The sequence below is a fragment of the Carya illinoinensis genome, chromosome 3 (assembly GCF_018687715.1).
Source record: "Carya illinoinensis cultivar Pawnee chromosome 3, C.illinoinensisPawnee_v1, whole genome shotgun sequence".
In the NCBI taxonomy this organism is placed as follows: domain Eukaryota; kingdom Viridiplantae; phylum Streptophyta; class Magnoliopsida; order Fagales; family Juglandaceae; genus Carya; species Carya illinoinensis.
In genome coordinates, this window is record NC_056754.1 from 41,487,749 (window position 1) to 41,505,243 (window position 17,495).

At 34.6% G+C, this 17,495-nt stretch overlaps 2 protein-coding genes across 2 annotated transcripts; one reads left to right on the forward strand and one right to left on the reverse strand.

Moving 5' to 3' along the window:
* Positions 1-1,367: 1,367 nt before the first annotated feature.
* On the forward strand, positions 1,368-2,633 carry LOC122304252 (FCS-Like Zinc finger 13-like). Its single transcript, XM_043116411.1, has 2 exons — positions 1,368-2,116; positions 2,217-2,633. Exons 1-2 carry the CDS (start codon positions 1,521-1,523, stop codon positions 2,374-2,376), a joined length of 756 nt encoding a protein of 251 aa, XP_042972345.1. The 5' UTR covers positions 1,368-1,520; the 3' UTR covers positions 2,377-2,633.
* Positions 2,634-3,533: 900 nt separating this feature from the next.
* Positions 3,534-17,228, reverse strand: LOC122304254 (oligouridylate-binding protein 1-like). The gene is made up of 12 exons (XM_043116412.1): positions 16,872-17,228; positions 15,185-15,246; positions 14,719-14,821; positions 14,410-14,486; positions 14,274-14,335; positions 14,077-14,164; positions 12,740-12,815; positions 12,608-12,638; positions 11,718-11,837; positions 11,465-11,550; positions 4,840-5,013; positions 3,534-4,165 (listed from the first exon to the last, which is right to left on the reverse strand). Exons 1-12 carry the CDS (start codon positions 16,956-16,958, stop codon positions 3,881-3,883), a joined length of 1,251 nt encoding a protein of 416 aa, XP_042972346.1. The 5' UTR covers positions 16,959-17,228; the 3' UTR covers positions 3,534-3,880.
* Between the last annotated feature and the right edge of the window lie 267 nt (positions 17,229-17,495).

Sequence of the window (17,495 nt, forward strand, 5' to 3'; positions counted from 1 at the left end):
TTCTTTATTTATATATGACATATTTGATAAGAAAAAAATAATATATAATATATAAAAATAATGAATAGAAATTTATTAAGGATACGTCTCCCAAAAAATATCTCCCAAAAAACACAAGTCGTGAGACAGTGACTGAGGGGACAGAAGGATATATTAGTCATTAGACTCGGCCACAACCCTTTCAATCGACAAAAGATGGGGCCTACAGTTCGCTGCGGTAGTATAGAAATGATTGAGCTTGAAACGTGCCCACGATCCACGGTGCCATTCCCCCTGGAATCTTTTCTTTTCCATTGTCCAAAAACATTGACAACTTTTGTGGGCCAGACTTCAAATATTGGGCCACGAGCATTTTTCTTTTTTAAGAGTAATGATAGTTTTAAAATTCCTTTACCGTTGTTTTAATATTCAGCTATTTTTACCAACAAATAAATTTAATTAAAAATAAATTTATTTTATAATATGAAAGTATTATTACATTGATTGATTGAATTATTTTTTTTTAAATTATAAAAAAAATTCATGTTTTAGAATGTTTAATAAAATTCAAAGAATGAAAGAAAATGAAATATATGGATATCATTACTCTGTTTTAGATGTTTTAGTTAAAAAGATTTTGTAAAAAATCATTTCACTTTATTTGACAAAGATTAAATTATAAAATTATTTTTATTATAAAATAAATTTAATATATTATATAAAATCAAATCATTTTATAGATTTAATTTTACAAAATCAGCCCCTTTTTTTCTCCCTTTTTCTTTTAAATAATCTCTTCAAAAAGTTTTGCCGACAATTCTATTTTCTTATGATTAAGAACTCGTTTGGATATAAAGATGAAACATAAAATTTTTAAAATTTTTCATAATTTCATTCTCAAAATATTATTAAAATAGAAAATATTTTTTAATTTCAAATATTTAATTTTTTTATCTAATCATTATTTAGTCATTATAAAAATATGAAAACCAATACAACTTTTACAAAACTTAAAACAAAATATAAAAATCAATACATGTTTTACAAACTTCAAAACAAAAATAATATTTAAAAAAAATTAAATTTTATAATATTTTTATTCAATTTTTTCTTTTTTTTTTTAATTTTAATAAAATATCTTAATTCAAATCATTTTACTATTCATCAAATTTTAAAATATTTTAAATATTCAAACGAGCTAAAATAATCTGCCAATGGGATCCATTTCTTTTATAATATATTATTACTAGAATAAATAAAATAACTGAGAGATATTTTGGCTCTTTTTTAATTATTCAAGCAATTATCACCCAAATAACTCCAAAAATCAAACCATAGGATTAGTCCAACTACTCCATCATATATTGAAGACGCTAAGCTAGCTTTGCGGACATTTATACAGACCCCCATATCTCCATTTCTTTCCTAACATCTTCCCACTCCAAAGTGCTTTAGCTTTCCCCTTATTTCCTCTCTCTCTCTCTCTCTCTCTCTCTCTCTCTCTCTCTCTCTCTTCCTTTCTTTCTTTCATATTTTTAAGCATGTTAGGCAAGAGATCTCATCCGATGATCGGGAAGATCTCGGAATTATTGGTTTCCGGCAACCGGTCGGGATTTCGAGAAGCCGCCGCCACAAGTCCAAGGAGTCCATTAGACATCAACATGCAATCACCAAGAGGTTTAAAGAATTATGATCTTGGTGGGGTTGGATTGGGTATTGTTGCTGCCCTTGAGAAATCTAGTAACAACGGATGTGGACACGAAATCTTGGCTAAATATGCTGTTTGGAGTTGCAATCTAAATAGATCAAATCATCCCAAAACAGTTAATTCTAACAAAATATGTGAGAGATTAAAAGGAGCATATGAGGAAATTGGAGAAGGTAGCTCGGAGAACTATACTTACGTGACTTGTCATGGACCTAACAAATCCTTCACAAAGGTGCACTGTGATGGAGTTGAATATCGACAAAATCCACAAGAAATAAATGGTCTTGGTAGATGGAACAACTTGGGTATTGCTGGGAATTCCTTGCCAACATATGGGGAAATTGTCTCAGCATATCCAACTTCAGATTTTCTCAGTTCGTGTCATTTGTGCAGGAAAAACCTCCATGGCAAAGACATATACATGTACAGGTAAAACTCTCTCTTTCTCATGATATCATTTTGTTGATGCAAAACATACGACTAGAAGTTTGTGGGTTAGATTTTGAAAGGGTCTATTTTGATTGAACAGAGGAGAGAGAGCGTTTTGTAGCACGGAATGTCGAACAAGGCAGATAGTGATGGATGAGAGGAAAGAACAGTGCAGATCGGAAGCAACGAGGTCTGCAGATGTTTCAAGCTCACCGTACACAAGAGGACAGATCTTCTCAACTGGGATTCTCGCAATTTAGGAAACATTAGAAGATGACTACCAGAAAAAAGGGTTGTCATGAAACGGCTATTCCATACATATACGAGATTTAATCAGCTTAATTCCTATATTCTCAACCAACAGAAGCAAAAATGTAGAAGATGGAAATGAAAGATTTTTATTTTATCATCCGATTAGAAAGTAGAGAGCTTATGTATATGCTTCGATGAGATTCTGTATGAACATGGAAAAGCACAACTGCGATATTCAAATGAGTCTGGAACTTTTGGGTTTGCAGCTTTCTACGTATAAAAAATTTAATGAATTTATCTGTCATGAAGAGGGTTTTTCCTTTCTAATCTTGGTTTTGATGTTCTCTAATTAGGAAACCCACCGAGGTTGTCGTCCTTTAAACCAATAACATTAAGAAAGTAATAATAATAATAATAAAATAATAAAGCGAAGAAATTGGGAAAGGAAAAATGAAGAAAAATAGGAGATATTGAAATGATTCTCATGAATTGACAACGTTCTACACAAATTATGCATCAGAAACTATTTTACAGATTTGAGAGAAATTGTCAAATTAAAATATTTAAATGAAGAAAAATTTAAGATTTGTTTATGAGGTGGCAAAATCACATTAAATAGATGTAAAAGAATTGTACCATAGTTGTAGATCAACAAAAACACGCAACATGACGATGATTAGGGCGATAAGCAATTCAGATTAGATTCAAACGAGTAATGGGTGATCAAGTCCAGTTGTTCCCGAGCTGATCTTCGAGTTCAAATTTGTTTACCATTTCCTTCATTTAAATAAAATAAATTATTTATATTATAGCTTGTAACTTTAATTTCAAATTTTAACAAATAAATTTTTTGAGTTTATAAAATATCTTTATATAGTTAATTTAGATAAATAATATTATGACCACAATGATATTCTCATTACAAAGTTCATTAAAAAAAAAAAATTAAACATGAAATCATTCTAATTCATACGAGTTAAGTAAAATGTTATTTGAACTGTATCATTTAAAAATCGATTGTAATTCTCAAATGAACTACTTGTCAAGCAATTTGCTTATTTTATGTACAAAACGAATTAAGATGATCAAAAGAAAGTAAATGGTAAAAGGTCGAGGGTTCAGCACTTTCATCCTTTAGATCAGGATGGATACAAACCATCAAACATAACCATAGAAAAGCTGATAAATAGTGCACGCAAAGCGTTCAATCGCAGTTTGAGAAGACCATCAACAAGACTAACAAAGCAAAAAATAGAAAAGCTGCCTCTGGAATAATCCTAATTAGCCCAAGTAAATGGTCACAACCACACATAAAACTGGCGACACTATTATCGCACACAAAGGAAGTATCTAACGTAAGTACAACAATAAAACCAGCAATAAAAGGTAGAGAATAAGATTAAAAAAAAATTAATAAGTTAAAAGAGAAAAAGCAAAACGTATATGTAGGTCTTTTAAGATAGGTACTCCTCCCGGAGGCGGTGTATTATGGGAGTACTTCTTCACTTATAGTCACTGGTAATACATGAGCTGCTGGGCTGCTCCTACACCCTGGAAACCACCATCATAGATAGCTTGACTGGCTGCAGCGGAACCCATTCCCATGGCTGCCTGCTTAAGTGCATATTGGCCCTGCTGATGCATTAGCGCTTGCGCTGCCCCCATTTTGCTTAATGCTATTTGTCGTTCATAGGTTGCAATGTCAGCGGCTGAAAGACCTGGCATATGTGCTGCCACTGGTGGGGGAAGAGGAGTAGAACTTGTCCCTGGTGGTGTAGGCTTGCTACCCCATGAGCACTGCCAAATAGAAGATATTAACTAACATTCAATCTAGCTGTTCATATGAGGGCGTCTTCATCCTCAGATAAATGTGTTTGCTGGTTAGAGGCTGAATCTATGGTTCACTAGCCACAACCAATACTAATGAAAGATAAGTTACAATTGTTTTATTTTTAAGTTCTTCAAAGAGGGCGCAAAAGTACTAACGAAAGATAAAATACTTGCAGAAAAGCCCAAACTCATATTATGAGTAAGAAAACCATTTCAAAGATGTAACAAAAAGCACGCATGCTAAAATGCACACAATAATACAAACTTATTCACTGCATGTAGTCAAGTAAATAATAATCTGGTAAAGCATATAATTTAAACCAATTACTTAAGTTTGATAAAGAAATTGGAGAACAGATATCTACTAAATTGTAAATAATATTGGAACCTCATCCATCCGATAACCAAAATCTATGAAAGAGGGTGCCTGATATTTACTTCTTTAAAATACATCATTGCATAAAATTAGCTATCTTGATCTTCAAATTAAAAAAACAAAACAAAAAACAAAAAACAAAATGGAGGCCAACAATTCTTATTTTTTAATAATATTGGGACCTCATCCAACCAATAACCAAATATATGACAAAAGAGTGCCAATTTTTGGGATGGAAAATATAACCTTCCAATGGTGAATGTACCTTTAATGGTTTGCCATAGAGGATCCGAGCATTCCCCTTCTGAATAGCCAGAGCTGCTTCAGCATGCGTACTAAATCTCACAAAACCAAAACCTTTGTCTCTTTGCACGCGAACATCTTCGATGATTCCAGCACCAAGGGCATGGAAATGACGGTGGAGATCAACTGAAGTAACCTGTAGGGAAATTGAAAACGCCAACTAAGAAATGATTTTAAAACATTTCAGAGACTTTCTAACCCTGGATGTGTCTTAATAGTGTTTTGGTGCTCTAGTATATCATTAGAATTTCCAGAAGATAGTACATATGAATGTTTCTTGATTCATTTACAGGGTGTATCATCTGAGAAAAATTAATCAAATGGTACAAGAAAACCTTGACCATATCATCTCATGTCCAAAGCCAAACATTCCATCAAAAAGCTGTCATACACACATACCAGCAGTTTTGAAATTTAGGTTCCTATTTTTCTGGTTTTAAAAACTTCGAATTTCGTCTTAATTTTCATAATCATTCAGCAACTGCTTTGCTGTTTGAAAGATTTAATTGGTTGTATTCAGGTGCTGATTTGTTGCAGACAGCAGACAGATGAAACTTGCCTAATTGGGTCTAGTACAGGAAAAGAAAGCTTAACAGAACTGGGGCAGGCACTAATCTAACCCAGAAATTTCAGGACTCGAGTCCTAAATCAAGGCTGCCATGATTTGAAACTAACCCAGGAAGTTGCCTACATCAAAAAAAGACAAAGTAAGCTTCCTGAAGTCCTAAAAAACCTATTTCAGTCAGCCTGAATGCACCACAAGAAAACTCAAACATTTCCTCATTAAAAATGACCCTGAATCTCATGATTTCAACTCAATCATAATTCACCCTTGATGCTACCCCACTTCAGCCCCTAAATCGCAAAGAATTTCATAAAATTCCCGTCCTCCTCCCTTGTTAGAATTTATATCTGTTGGCCTCCAGTGATTTAAGTGAATTCTTTTCCTTCAATTTCTGAGTGAAAGTCACCGCCTACCTTCCAGCAACTAAATCAGTGATAAACTAAGTTTTCAACTTTACCCTCCACAGCATCCTAAGATGAATCCAAGGTAAGTTGCATCGGGTCTTATCCCTATATTAAAAATTCCCCCTCTTTGAATCTAACATATTTCTTACTGTTTTTTATGTCAAAACAAAGAATTCTAGAGCTAGAAGAGTACAAGAATGCAGCTTTTAAGCAAAGGAAACTATGTGGACAGATTCTGTTCTTCAATGTTCCTTTAGTACACGGCTGTAAAAACTTGTTCGAGCTTGGTTATGAATTGTTAGCATAATCCTATGACAGATTGGTAATTGAAAGAAGATTTTTAGTGAGCACTAGATTTAAAGATGTCGAAGAATGAAACAAAACAGTTTTCTTGTGTTCTCAATCTTAAAATCTACATGTTAGCACGTGATCAAATCAATCATATAGGTAAGGCCCTTGGTCTTAGTGGTATGCTCCCTCCACATCTAAGGTTCGAATCCTCTTGGTGCAAACAATTTATAGTGGCCATAAAATTACACAAGGTGCACTTGCAGAAAACTCATATTGAGGGCCAGCGCACCGCCAGAGTTAGTCAGGACTTCGTTCTCAAACACCTAGAATCAATCAAAAAATAAAATATCAAATTCAAGCTTGATGCATAATTATGTGGTGTAATCCATCATCCATATTAGTTAATTGAGAGATTTGGAAGACTGCAACAGTATGACAGCTTCTAAGGGCTGCTACTTGGACGAACCTAATTGGCCACTTTTGGATTTAAATCCCACGACTTTAACACTCAATGAATCATCCCTAAATGACCCATCATTCATGAGTATGAAAATACCTAGGAGTTCCAACAAGTAATGTGGTACCCCATTCTGAGCAAGTATAAGGATGTGGTGAATAAAATCTCATATTGCTTGAAATGGAGTTGTTCTTGCTCTTTATAATGATTCAAATGGACTTAATCATACTTTACTTGCCTTTTAGAGCATGGACACAATTGTAGCTTGTGCTTTTCAATGGATTGGTACAAATAATCAAAGGGCAATCCCAGATATTAGAGACTTAAGCGGGCAAGAGTGTGATACCCTGTACTAAGTATAGGAAGGTGGTGAATAGGATTCCACATTTTTCCACATTGCTTGGAATAGAAAAATTCTTACTCTTTAAAATGATTTCAGGAGGCTCCAATGCAATTCAAACGGGAATAGGGCATTCTAAACCAAAGACAAAAGGCTCGAAATCAGGAAGCTATCTAGTACACGAACAAAGAAAAGATTGTAACCTTGACTAATCCTTTTGGAGTATAAGCCCATATAAGGGTGTTGGCGATCTGGTCCAGTCCAGTGATGGACCGAAATTCATTTTCCCCAGACCCAGCTGGATCGAACATCCATAGAGATCAGACCGGAAAAGTAGGATTAGTCCGGTCCGATCGGTCCAATCCATTTTTTTTTCCTTCATTTTTTTGCCCCAAATAAATTAATAAAAAAATTTTATTTAAATTACTAAATTAAAATTAAGTGAACTATTAATGTAGATTATGTAACTAACTTATTAAAATAAATATTTTATATAGTCAATGATAATAAATTAAATGAAAATTACATCATTAACTTATATAATTACTATATAAAAATAATATATTAAATTATTAAAAATATTTTTAAAATATATATATAGGAGTTTGGTCTGGTCCGGTCTGGTCCAAAATTTATAGACCCCGGAACCAGACCAAATGGTTTTGGTCCACATTTTTTAGGATCGGGATTGGAAGAAATGGTTTCAGTCCAGTCCGGTTGGTTTTTTCAATCCGAACCGACCGATGCTCACCCCTAAGCCCATATGTGATTTGGCCTTTTTCTTTTATTGGTTATAATGCAATTTATAAAGATGCAAGGAAGGCCCAAGTCACATTTGGGCCCATGCTCCAAAAGGATTGGTCAATGTTACAATTGAAGATCTTTGAAACCATTATGGACAAGACTTCTTCCTCCCAAGTAATGTGGGATCTCATTCGCCACCTTCCTATACTCAATCTAATTTAGGGTATTACACAAACAAATGAAACCATACCTGTTTTCATTTGGAGAACCAAATACAGAATGGGATTCAAACCTTGGCACGAGTAAAAAGGATTTGATAGCAATGATTATGGGTGTTTTCCCTAGGTTGCAAAGAAAATTTTGATAATATGTAAATTACAAAACAAGGTCAGTAGTATGATTGTGCCAAACTGCTGTAAAATGTTCTATTTGCTAACTGTTTTTTAAGTTATATGCCACTATTGACCATTCATATAAGCCCTGTTTTATGCACCTTCTATAGGATACCATGAAAATCTAGTTTGAAAATTATTTAATGAGATGCATGTGTAACAACCCGATCCAATATTATTCATGATGAAATTTTATTAGGCCTGAATTAAGTTAAATGGGCCATATTGGATAAGCACACTAGCTATTTATTCTTTTGGTTGAATAAGGATTTTAATTGGGCCCAAGAGCCCAAAAGTTTATTATAATGGGACAAAATTTGAGAAGCACAATTGAGATTTATTGGATAATTTTGAATCGGTTACGGTCCCAGAAATTATTATGGTAAATTATGGGATTTTTATTGGGCTCAATTATTAAGTTTAAATTCAATAAATTTTTATGGATGAAGTGGGCCCTATTTAATTGGTGATAGGCTTAATTGTTATTTTAAAAGCCCAAACGAGTTGGACGTATTTTGGACTCAAACCCATGAGAACTAAGGTTTGTTTATATTCTCCAAGCCCATGAATGTATTCAATTTCAAACACTAGGCTCATGCCAAACGGCAAAGCATATATACCTACATGCACAATCTGATCCTCTCATGCACAGAGAAATTCCAGTCGCTACTAGGGTTGTTGTCGACCCACCTTCTGCCAAGCCTCACGGTGTTGCCATCTCCTCCAGTCCACCAACACCCTCACGGCCTCTCCTCAACATTTGTTGCACGGAATAGCAGCCTCCAAGTTTCGAAAACCACAAAGCCACAAGCCACTAAACACCACTATCCCGCACGATGCCAACCAACCCCTACGTCCCTCTACAAAGCATCTCCACACGGCCACCACCCACTTAGTCTTTTTGGTTGCTTCCCCACAGCCCACTGCAAACCAACAAACATGCAACCGTTCCTCCCATCCAAGTGACGCTGCAGTCCAACGTCCCTCCACGTCAAGTCCCCTTTGAGGAACCACCGTGAAGACTTCGTTAGTGAACTCTTGTGCACCATAAAGAACCGAACAAGCCTTTGTTTTCCAACCAAGAAACCAGAGCATGACCCTTCCACCAAACACGACAAAACAACAACCCTGCAAGCCTCAGCCATCCAAACTCCAGAAAACACTGCTCCAACCTACAACATCACAGTAGCCTTCCCTGTAAGCCACCATTGTTGTCTATCTCTTGGTAATCTCTCTTTTCTCCCAACATCAAGCCCTCTCTCTCTCTCAGTTCCTCCCTATCTCCACATAACTCTCTCTCTACCCATGTAAATCTCTCTCTCTCTCCCTTCCTGCCTCCCTCCTAGAGATGCTAGAACCATGGGTGTTAATATACAACACACAGGTCCGGGAAGGAGAAGTATCACTTGATGAGTTAGAGCCTTGTCAATTACAGGCTGGTAAGATATATTTTGTTATGGGCTATGAAATTTGAAATGGGCCATGGGGTTGGACTTATGTTTTATGAGTTTAATGCGAAATATTATGAGAGAGTGGGCCCACAAAAGGTTAGACTGATTTTCGGGTTACGAGGATTTTAGGTGTATGGAAATATAGGTTATCTAAGCATTCCAAGTTTAATTACAACGTATGTGTTTAATTGGAAATTGACGTATGTTACATGCCTATTTTATAGGTAACCAGCTTCTCCCCAAAAATATTGGATTAACAATACAAGATAAGTAGCATGATCATACCCTTACACATATGTACAGTAAACAATAGGTCTTTTATAAAAGTATTATGCATGTATGCCCTCCATTGGAAGCTCCTTTTTACGGACCCAAGTCATGAAAGAAATGATTTTGATTGACATGATAGACTCATAAATGCCATGATTTTATGCATTGAGTTTCATGTTAGTTGCACTGTTGCATGACACATGCATCAATTTTTTTTTTTTTTTATTGGAACCAAGTGTCCTAAAACAAAGTCCCAACTAATCCCGACGGTGAACAAGCCCTCGACAAAAAGTTTCACGCAAGTGCGGCTCGGGTAATTCAATGAGAAAATCCCCCGATCCAATGGCCCCTAGATATTTTTTGCATCCAAGGGGATTTGAACCTTAGACCTAGGGGGAACATACCCCCAAGTCTTTACCACTTGAGCCAACCCCTAGGGGTCCACATGCATCAAGATATTTTATGAGAAGCCGTAAATTTATGTGAGAGTTATGCATCAAAATATTTATGACAAGTCATGATTTTATCTAAAGAACTATGCATGAAAATATTTATGAAAGATCATGATTTTGTTATGTAAGGAAACATGTATCACGACATTTTATGAAAGATTATGATTTCTTATGAAATTTATGATATGATGAGGCACGATTTCATTTGAAATATGTGGCTATAATAAGATAACACAAGATATGACAAGAAAGTATGCATGTATGATTATGTTGAAGTATGAAGGTTCAAATACATAAGGGCCTATATTATGATATGAAGACAGTACCATATGTTTATGGGCATATTGCTGGCGATGTACATGCAACTAGTGCACCCAGTGTGTCTTCCTTATATATGGATTCCATAACCTGCGGAATGTAGTGGGGGGAATATGGTGTGGGTTTTTGGAAATTTATTCGAAAGGGATGGCAGAGTTTTGAGAATCAAATCCGGTTTGTGGTGGGCGAGGGTACACGAATCAGGTTTTGGCATGATGTTTGGTGCGGTGATTGTGCTCTTCACAGGGCATTTCCAGCTTTGTATCGTATTGCAACTAGCCGTGAGGCTTCAGTGGCAAAGATGCGGGTTTTTTCCCATGGCTCTTAGCAGTGGAATGTTCGCTTCAACAGGGGCATTCATGACTGGGAATTGCACATTGTATACATGTTATCACATTCATGTTATCTGCGCATGTAACTATGAGTATACATGTTTTCAAAGGAACCCTATGTTAATACTATGTTTACTGTATGATGTGTTGCTTATTGAGTATTCAACTCATTTTTGTATGTTTTTATGTTTTAACCTCCCCAAGTGATGATCTTTATGAGGATGAAGTGCAGGACAGGACTTGGACCATGGAGGTGAGGTAGAGGCCTAGACAGTTTATGACATGCTCAGTTTCATGACTTAGTCAAGCCCTAATTAGCGTCAATCACAAGGTTTTTGATTTTAAGTTATAACTGCTTAAAATTTGTTATATTCCACCTTATCATTAGTTTGAGTTATTAATATTTATGTATATCTTATTATCTGGTGCTATGTTAAATGTAGCATTCCTAGCCTTACGAGAAGGGCAAAAATAGCTGTCCACCTCAGATTATATAAATAACCTCCCCAAGAATATAGATTGAAGAAATAATTATATGCCAGAGACAACAAGTCCAAAAAAGTTTCCTTGCCTCTGGAGCAAGATTGCCCACGTAAACAGTTGTATACTGAGGATTGTTCTCTGGAGCATCATCATTAGACTTCTCCTGACCATCGTCTGCACACGCAACAGAAAGACATACATGTAAATCAAGCATTTGTTTACCGGTTCCAATAAAAGAAGAAAAGGGTGGAAAAGCATGTAAGCAAAGACAATGCCACTTTACTTTCACAAGTAGGTTTTAAGCCAGAAAAAACTACAGTTTCATTTTAAATTTATGGCACCTGATGTTCCACTTGTTAGTTCCACAACACTTTTTAAGTCTGAACTCTGCTTGTCATCACTGGCATTAGCACCTTTTGCAGCCCAGTTGCATCGTATCTGTCGGCTTCCAAGCCACTTTCCTGGAATATATAAGCAAGGTCTTTCACTTATAAAATAACATAACATAAAATCAATGCAAGGTCTTCCACTTATATTTGTAAGAACTAGTGCGATACCAAGAGAAAACAGGGCTTCTCACATGTACAGCATCACAGATAGAACAACATTTTGATATTTCCAGGGCATACTTTTCAATAATTGACAAGGAAATCACATCAGAAATGCAAGCAAAATATTTTCCACCCTTCCCACCTACCTTCCTTTCCACTGCTTTCCTATCCTACGCAATAAATCTCATATTGTTTTATAATAGTAATTGCACTAATTAATCCAAGAGACCTTCTGGAAAAAGGTTTCATAAAAAATAAATAAATAAATAAATCTAAATGAGACACTGACTTATTTTCCTCTGACAAATTTTCACAAAGATTTTCAACTAGTTCGCAAAATTTTACCTTTCATATCTCACATTATTGAAAAGTTAGTTTTTGCGTTTCCCATGTCATTTCTCCAGTTCCTAGTCCAGTTACCATGATTCATACCACAGAGGATAGCATATTGAATAATAACTAAGTATAGGAACCCAGTTACCATGATTCATACCACAGAGGATAGCATATTGAATAATAACTAAGTATAGGAATTAATGTCTTAAGAACTTGTAATCATAATAGCTCTTCAAAAAGTTTTAATTACAGCTTTAAATTTTAGCATTGTATTACATGACACTGTTATCTCCCAAAAAAAATATAAATAGAACGGAAACAAGACTTGGAATAAATATTCATACCATTTAAGTCATTTATTGCACTCTGGGCTTCCTGATCAAAATATGATAAAAATACAATCATGACATGAAAGGGGGGGAAAAAACAACAGATACATGAAACTTTTTAAAAGAACAATAGAATAATTTTACTACCTGCTGATTCCTAAAAGAAACAAATCCAAAACCCCTTGAACGCCCAGTTTTCTGATCCCACATGACCCTTGCATCTCTGTATCCAGAATGTTGGTCAAATTAGTCTCAAGATATATGGTGCCTGTCTACCAAGCACACAAGAAAATTAAACTACCAGGGTCCAAAGGGCCCTGCCTTGGAGAGGTTCCCCGACATAAAAAAATAAAAAATAAAAATTAAACTACCACCAGAAACACATTGGCTCTGACTGAATATGATCGGTGTGGGTGAAAGTGCTAGGAGTACTTAAGCACAAAAAGCGTAGGTAAAAAGCACTAAGCGCAAGTGGGTGCCAAGATGAGTAAAGCACACATTTTTAAAAATGATATAGATATATATTTTTTTTATCTTCATAAAAATGATATATAACAATAGAAAATCCATAAAAACAAAATGAGAGGTTTAAAAAACAAGATAATAATACATTTAGCCTATTAACATCATTTATTAGAGTATGATGCAACATGATAATTTAGTAATCAAATAATTATATTAAAAAATTGATAAGTAAACTAATTATAAAAAATTTAAACACAGTATTTTATATGATCCTCTTACTAAAGAGCTTTGCTACTCATCATCCCCATACACTACACACCACACTTATTTTTATTTTTATTTATTTTATTGTATTTTATTCTTCTTAAACTAATTGAATTCTTCTACTCATTATCCAAACATCACATATTTGGTGAGAGAAAAAAATTAAAAATTAAAAAATTATGTGTGGTGCATAGTGTGAGGATGATGAGTAGAATTTCTCTTACTAAATATACACATTTATCATGCTTAATAGCCATAATCAAATTTAAGTACATGGTTGAACCAAAATATACCAAAAAGTCCATGACCTAAAAAGCACAAGAATTGTAGGTATTGACTTCCATGCTAACATATGCAAATCAAATATCAATTCATCTAGAAAGCTAACTTGGACAACTATATCGGGCTTAGAAGCATACATATCACTTTTTTTTTTTTTTTTTTTTTTTGGGATAGGTAAAAGCTTACATATCACATGTGACAACATGTGGAGCCATCATACGTAAATGATCTTCAATATCAACTAAATACTGAAAAATATTTGTTCTTTGGGTCTTGAATTGATATTTTTTTTTTCCACAAAAAATAAAATTACAAAAGAGCGATTTTCTGAACTTTAAGCTCACAAAAAAGAGTGCCAAATAGATTGCACTGCGCTTTTTAGTACACAAAGCGCCTCAACCTAGGCGCTTTGTGCTGATTTGATATGAGAAGAACATTGTAAAATAAATAAATACAAGGAAAATGGAGCTTACGAACAACTGGGGTATACAGAAAAACAAGCATATAATGTGGCATCAGTAACTTCGGGGCTAAGATCACCTACAAAAATATTGAAATGACCTGGATGACAAAAATACATCATAAGCTATCGAAAATTAATATACACGACACACTCACCACAAAATTATAAAATAAAATAAAAAGTAAAGATGCTAATGAGTATATAAACCTGATGTATCCTCTCTTTGACTACTTGCATATGCCCAATTAACTTTGATAGGCTGCCCTAACCTGTACAAACAATCTTAATGTGATATACAACAAGAGAAAAACAGGAACCAAATCTAGTTAAGGTTGACACTTACAGATGCCTCCCATTAAGAGTCACAATAGAAAGCGCAGCTGATCTACGGTCAAAGTAGTCCACAAAACCATATGATGACTGCATAAAAAGATAAGTTAAGCTGAGAAAGCAGCAAAGAAACCTATAAGATGCAAATTGAAAAGAGGTGAGGTTGTTAAAACAATAGCACAAAACTCAAGCAGCATAATTATTTTCCATGTTCTCACAGGATTGGTCATATTCAGAAGATGGTATTTTTCTGTTGTTAGCCATCAAAACCAAATAAAGACGTTAAAGAGAATACTAAAAATAGGTGTAATGCTATCCCCACCTTCTCTTTCCTGATGAGCTTGCATCCTTCAAGTGGACCAGCGGTAGCAAAAACTTCTTGAAGGAGGAGGTCGGTAACCTGCGGGTGAATGTTTCCTACATACCTGCACTCGCTCATAGACAAAAGTATAAGCCTATTAAACAAATACATGAAAAAATAGTGTACCTACTTGGAAAATGAATTACACATGTTAGATACTCATCAAATTACAGAAAAATAACTACTCCAAAGGATAAAGTGCTATGAGAGTCTATGTGCCAGAAATACATTACTGACGAATTACTTATTGCATTTAAGAGACCCAAAGAGAAGCTAACTTGGCAAAAAAGCCACAAGTTGCACCCACTTCCAAAAGGCATCCTATGAATTTTTTTTATTTTTATTTTTATTTTTATTTTTATTTTTATAGAGGGGCAAAAAATGAAAAAAAAAAAAAAAGAAAAGAAAACATCTATACAACACTCACACACTGCGGCATGTACTTGAATCAAACCCAGGAGGCAGATTTCCACTCAAGATAGGCTCTATCTGCAAAATAAAAATGTAAAAAAGCAGGAAACCAAAAAAGAAGAAGAAGAAACCCTAAAGAAAAATATATCCACTCCTCTCAAGAATTTTCTTGGGTATATGAAAAATATATCAAGAACTAAAGAATGAAACACGCAAACAACTAATGAAAAAACATGTAACACTCTAACTTGAAATGCGCATCAAAACCAAAAAAATATTTAAAAAAAAAAACAATAAATACCCCTTGCATCCTCAAACTGACATCCCTTTAGCAGTGTGGTACCCAATCTACCATTTGGACATATTGTACCCTCAAATCACCACTACTTTTTTTAATCTTTCCCTCTTTGTTAGGTAAACACCACTCATGCAACCTTCCTACTTGCTTAAGTAAACAAATAAAATCACTAACATGAAAGGGAAAAAAGGTTAGCACTAAACGAAGAATACAGGTGAACTGTTAGGCCCCGCTTGGTTATACAGATGAGATGAGATGAGATAAAATTTTTTAAATAGTAATAAATAAAATATTGTTATAATATAATTTTTGAATATTAATTTTGTATTGGGATTTGAAAAAGTTAGATTGTTTATTATATTTTGTATTGGGATTTGAAAAATGTGTAATGATGAATTGAGATGAGATAAGATGAGATTTTTGGTTTTGCCTAACCAAACAAGGCCTTAATGTTCTTAGGTCTTCTTTGAATCTTTGGGCTCATGATACGCACCAGCATAGAACTACATAGTTATGTGCCTGACTTGAAACGGGGTCATTTGGTGAAGCAGTTCTTCTCAACCAATAAACAACACAGCATTTCATTAAGAAGCAAGGGTACAAAAGGGAATCAGGTGTGTTGGTATCACGGGACGCTGCCGTTTAGGAGGAATTCTAGAAGTAGCAATCTGTCGTAGTAATTTCCATTTTTTTTTCTTTATTTTTTCAATTCTGTTATGGGAACTTTTCGGTTATTTAAGTGTGGGAGCGGGAAGAGAGAGATTATCGTCTATCTTGTATAACCCTGAAAACCCTTTTGGAGGTTGGATTGCCTCGAATCAATCCCAAGCTTATGAAAGTCAATGAATCTTTTTCGATTCTTTTCCAGCTCTTGTTAAATATCCTTTGAATTTTTACCATTTTCCGAGAGGCTGCTTACATACATCTAGCGATAAATAAACAAAAAACGGAGGACAGCAACATAGAACAAGAGTCTTAAAAGTATGCAGTCCATTTATTAAACTGAAATTAATATATGAAATTCTCAGCCTGTGCACGCCCGGATTAGTCGGAACTTTGTTCATACTCGGTCCCAATAAAAAAATATATGAAATTTTCCTGATTAAGGAAAAAGAAAAAAAGTTTCTTTGGCTTTCCACGTCTGAGGAGAAACATGTCATGTACCATTAAATCCCTCCAGATAGGGAGAAAAAATTTGTAAAAAAAAAAAATAATAATAATAATAATAATAAACTAAACAGTAATTAATTTTTCCTGCAAAAAGAAAAAAGCAAACGAACTTTGATGAACGAATGATGCCACCTAAACTCAAATAATACTATATCCCAATCTCCTATGTGTCAATTAAAATGAAATTTATCAAAACTAAGAAACCCCAATTAGGAGAAAAGGATATAAACGGAACCTGAGGGGCTGTGGCCGCCAAGAGTGCAGGGTGGTGGTACAGTGACTGCTGCATCATCGCCTGCTGTTTGAGCCTCTGCGGTTGCATCTTTCACAGGTGGTTGGGATTATTGAAGGTTAATTCTAGGGTTTGGGTTTCGATCGAACAAGAAACAACAAAAAAGGGAAACAACTTAAAAAGAAAAAACGGAAGAAGGTGAGAAAGAAAAACGAAAAAAAAAAAAGGAAGAGGAAAAAGAAAAACCCCCGAAAGAGAGGGCGAGAATGAGACAACGACGAAGATAATAGGGGGAAGAGACCGGAGAGTCCCCGATAGAGCTTTGAGTAAAAAAGGGGAGCCACGGACACGGGTTGGGTTTCACTGTTTTTCAGCAATAAATATTAAATAATAAATTTTGATCATATTTTAAATCATTTTTATTAGTATTAATTAAATAAGAAATTTTTAAAATATGGTTTAAAAAATAGCATTAATATTTCATGATAAAAAATAAAATTAAAAAAAAAACATAAATAAGTAAATTGTGTTTTTTTAGGTCATAATTGAGCTCTTAGGTCAATTATAATTGAGCTCTTAAGACCATTAATGCGCTCTTTAAGCCAACTTCTAGGCCTTTTAAACCCA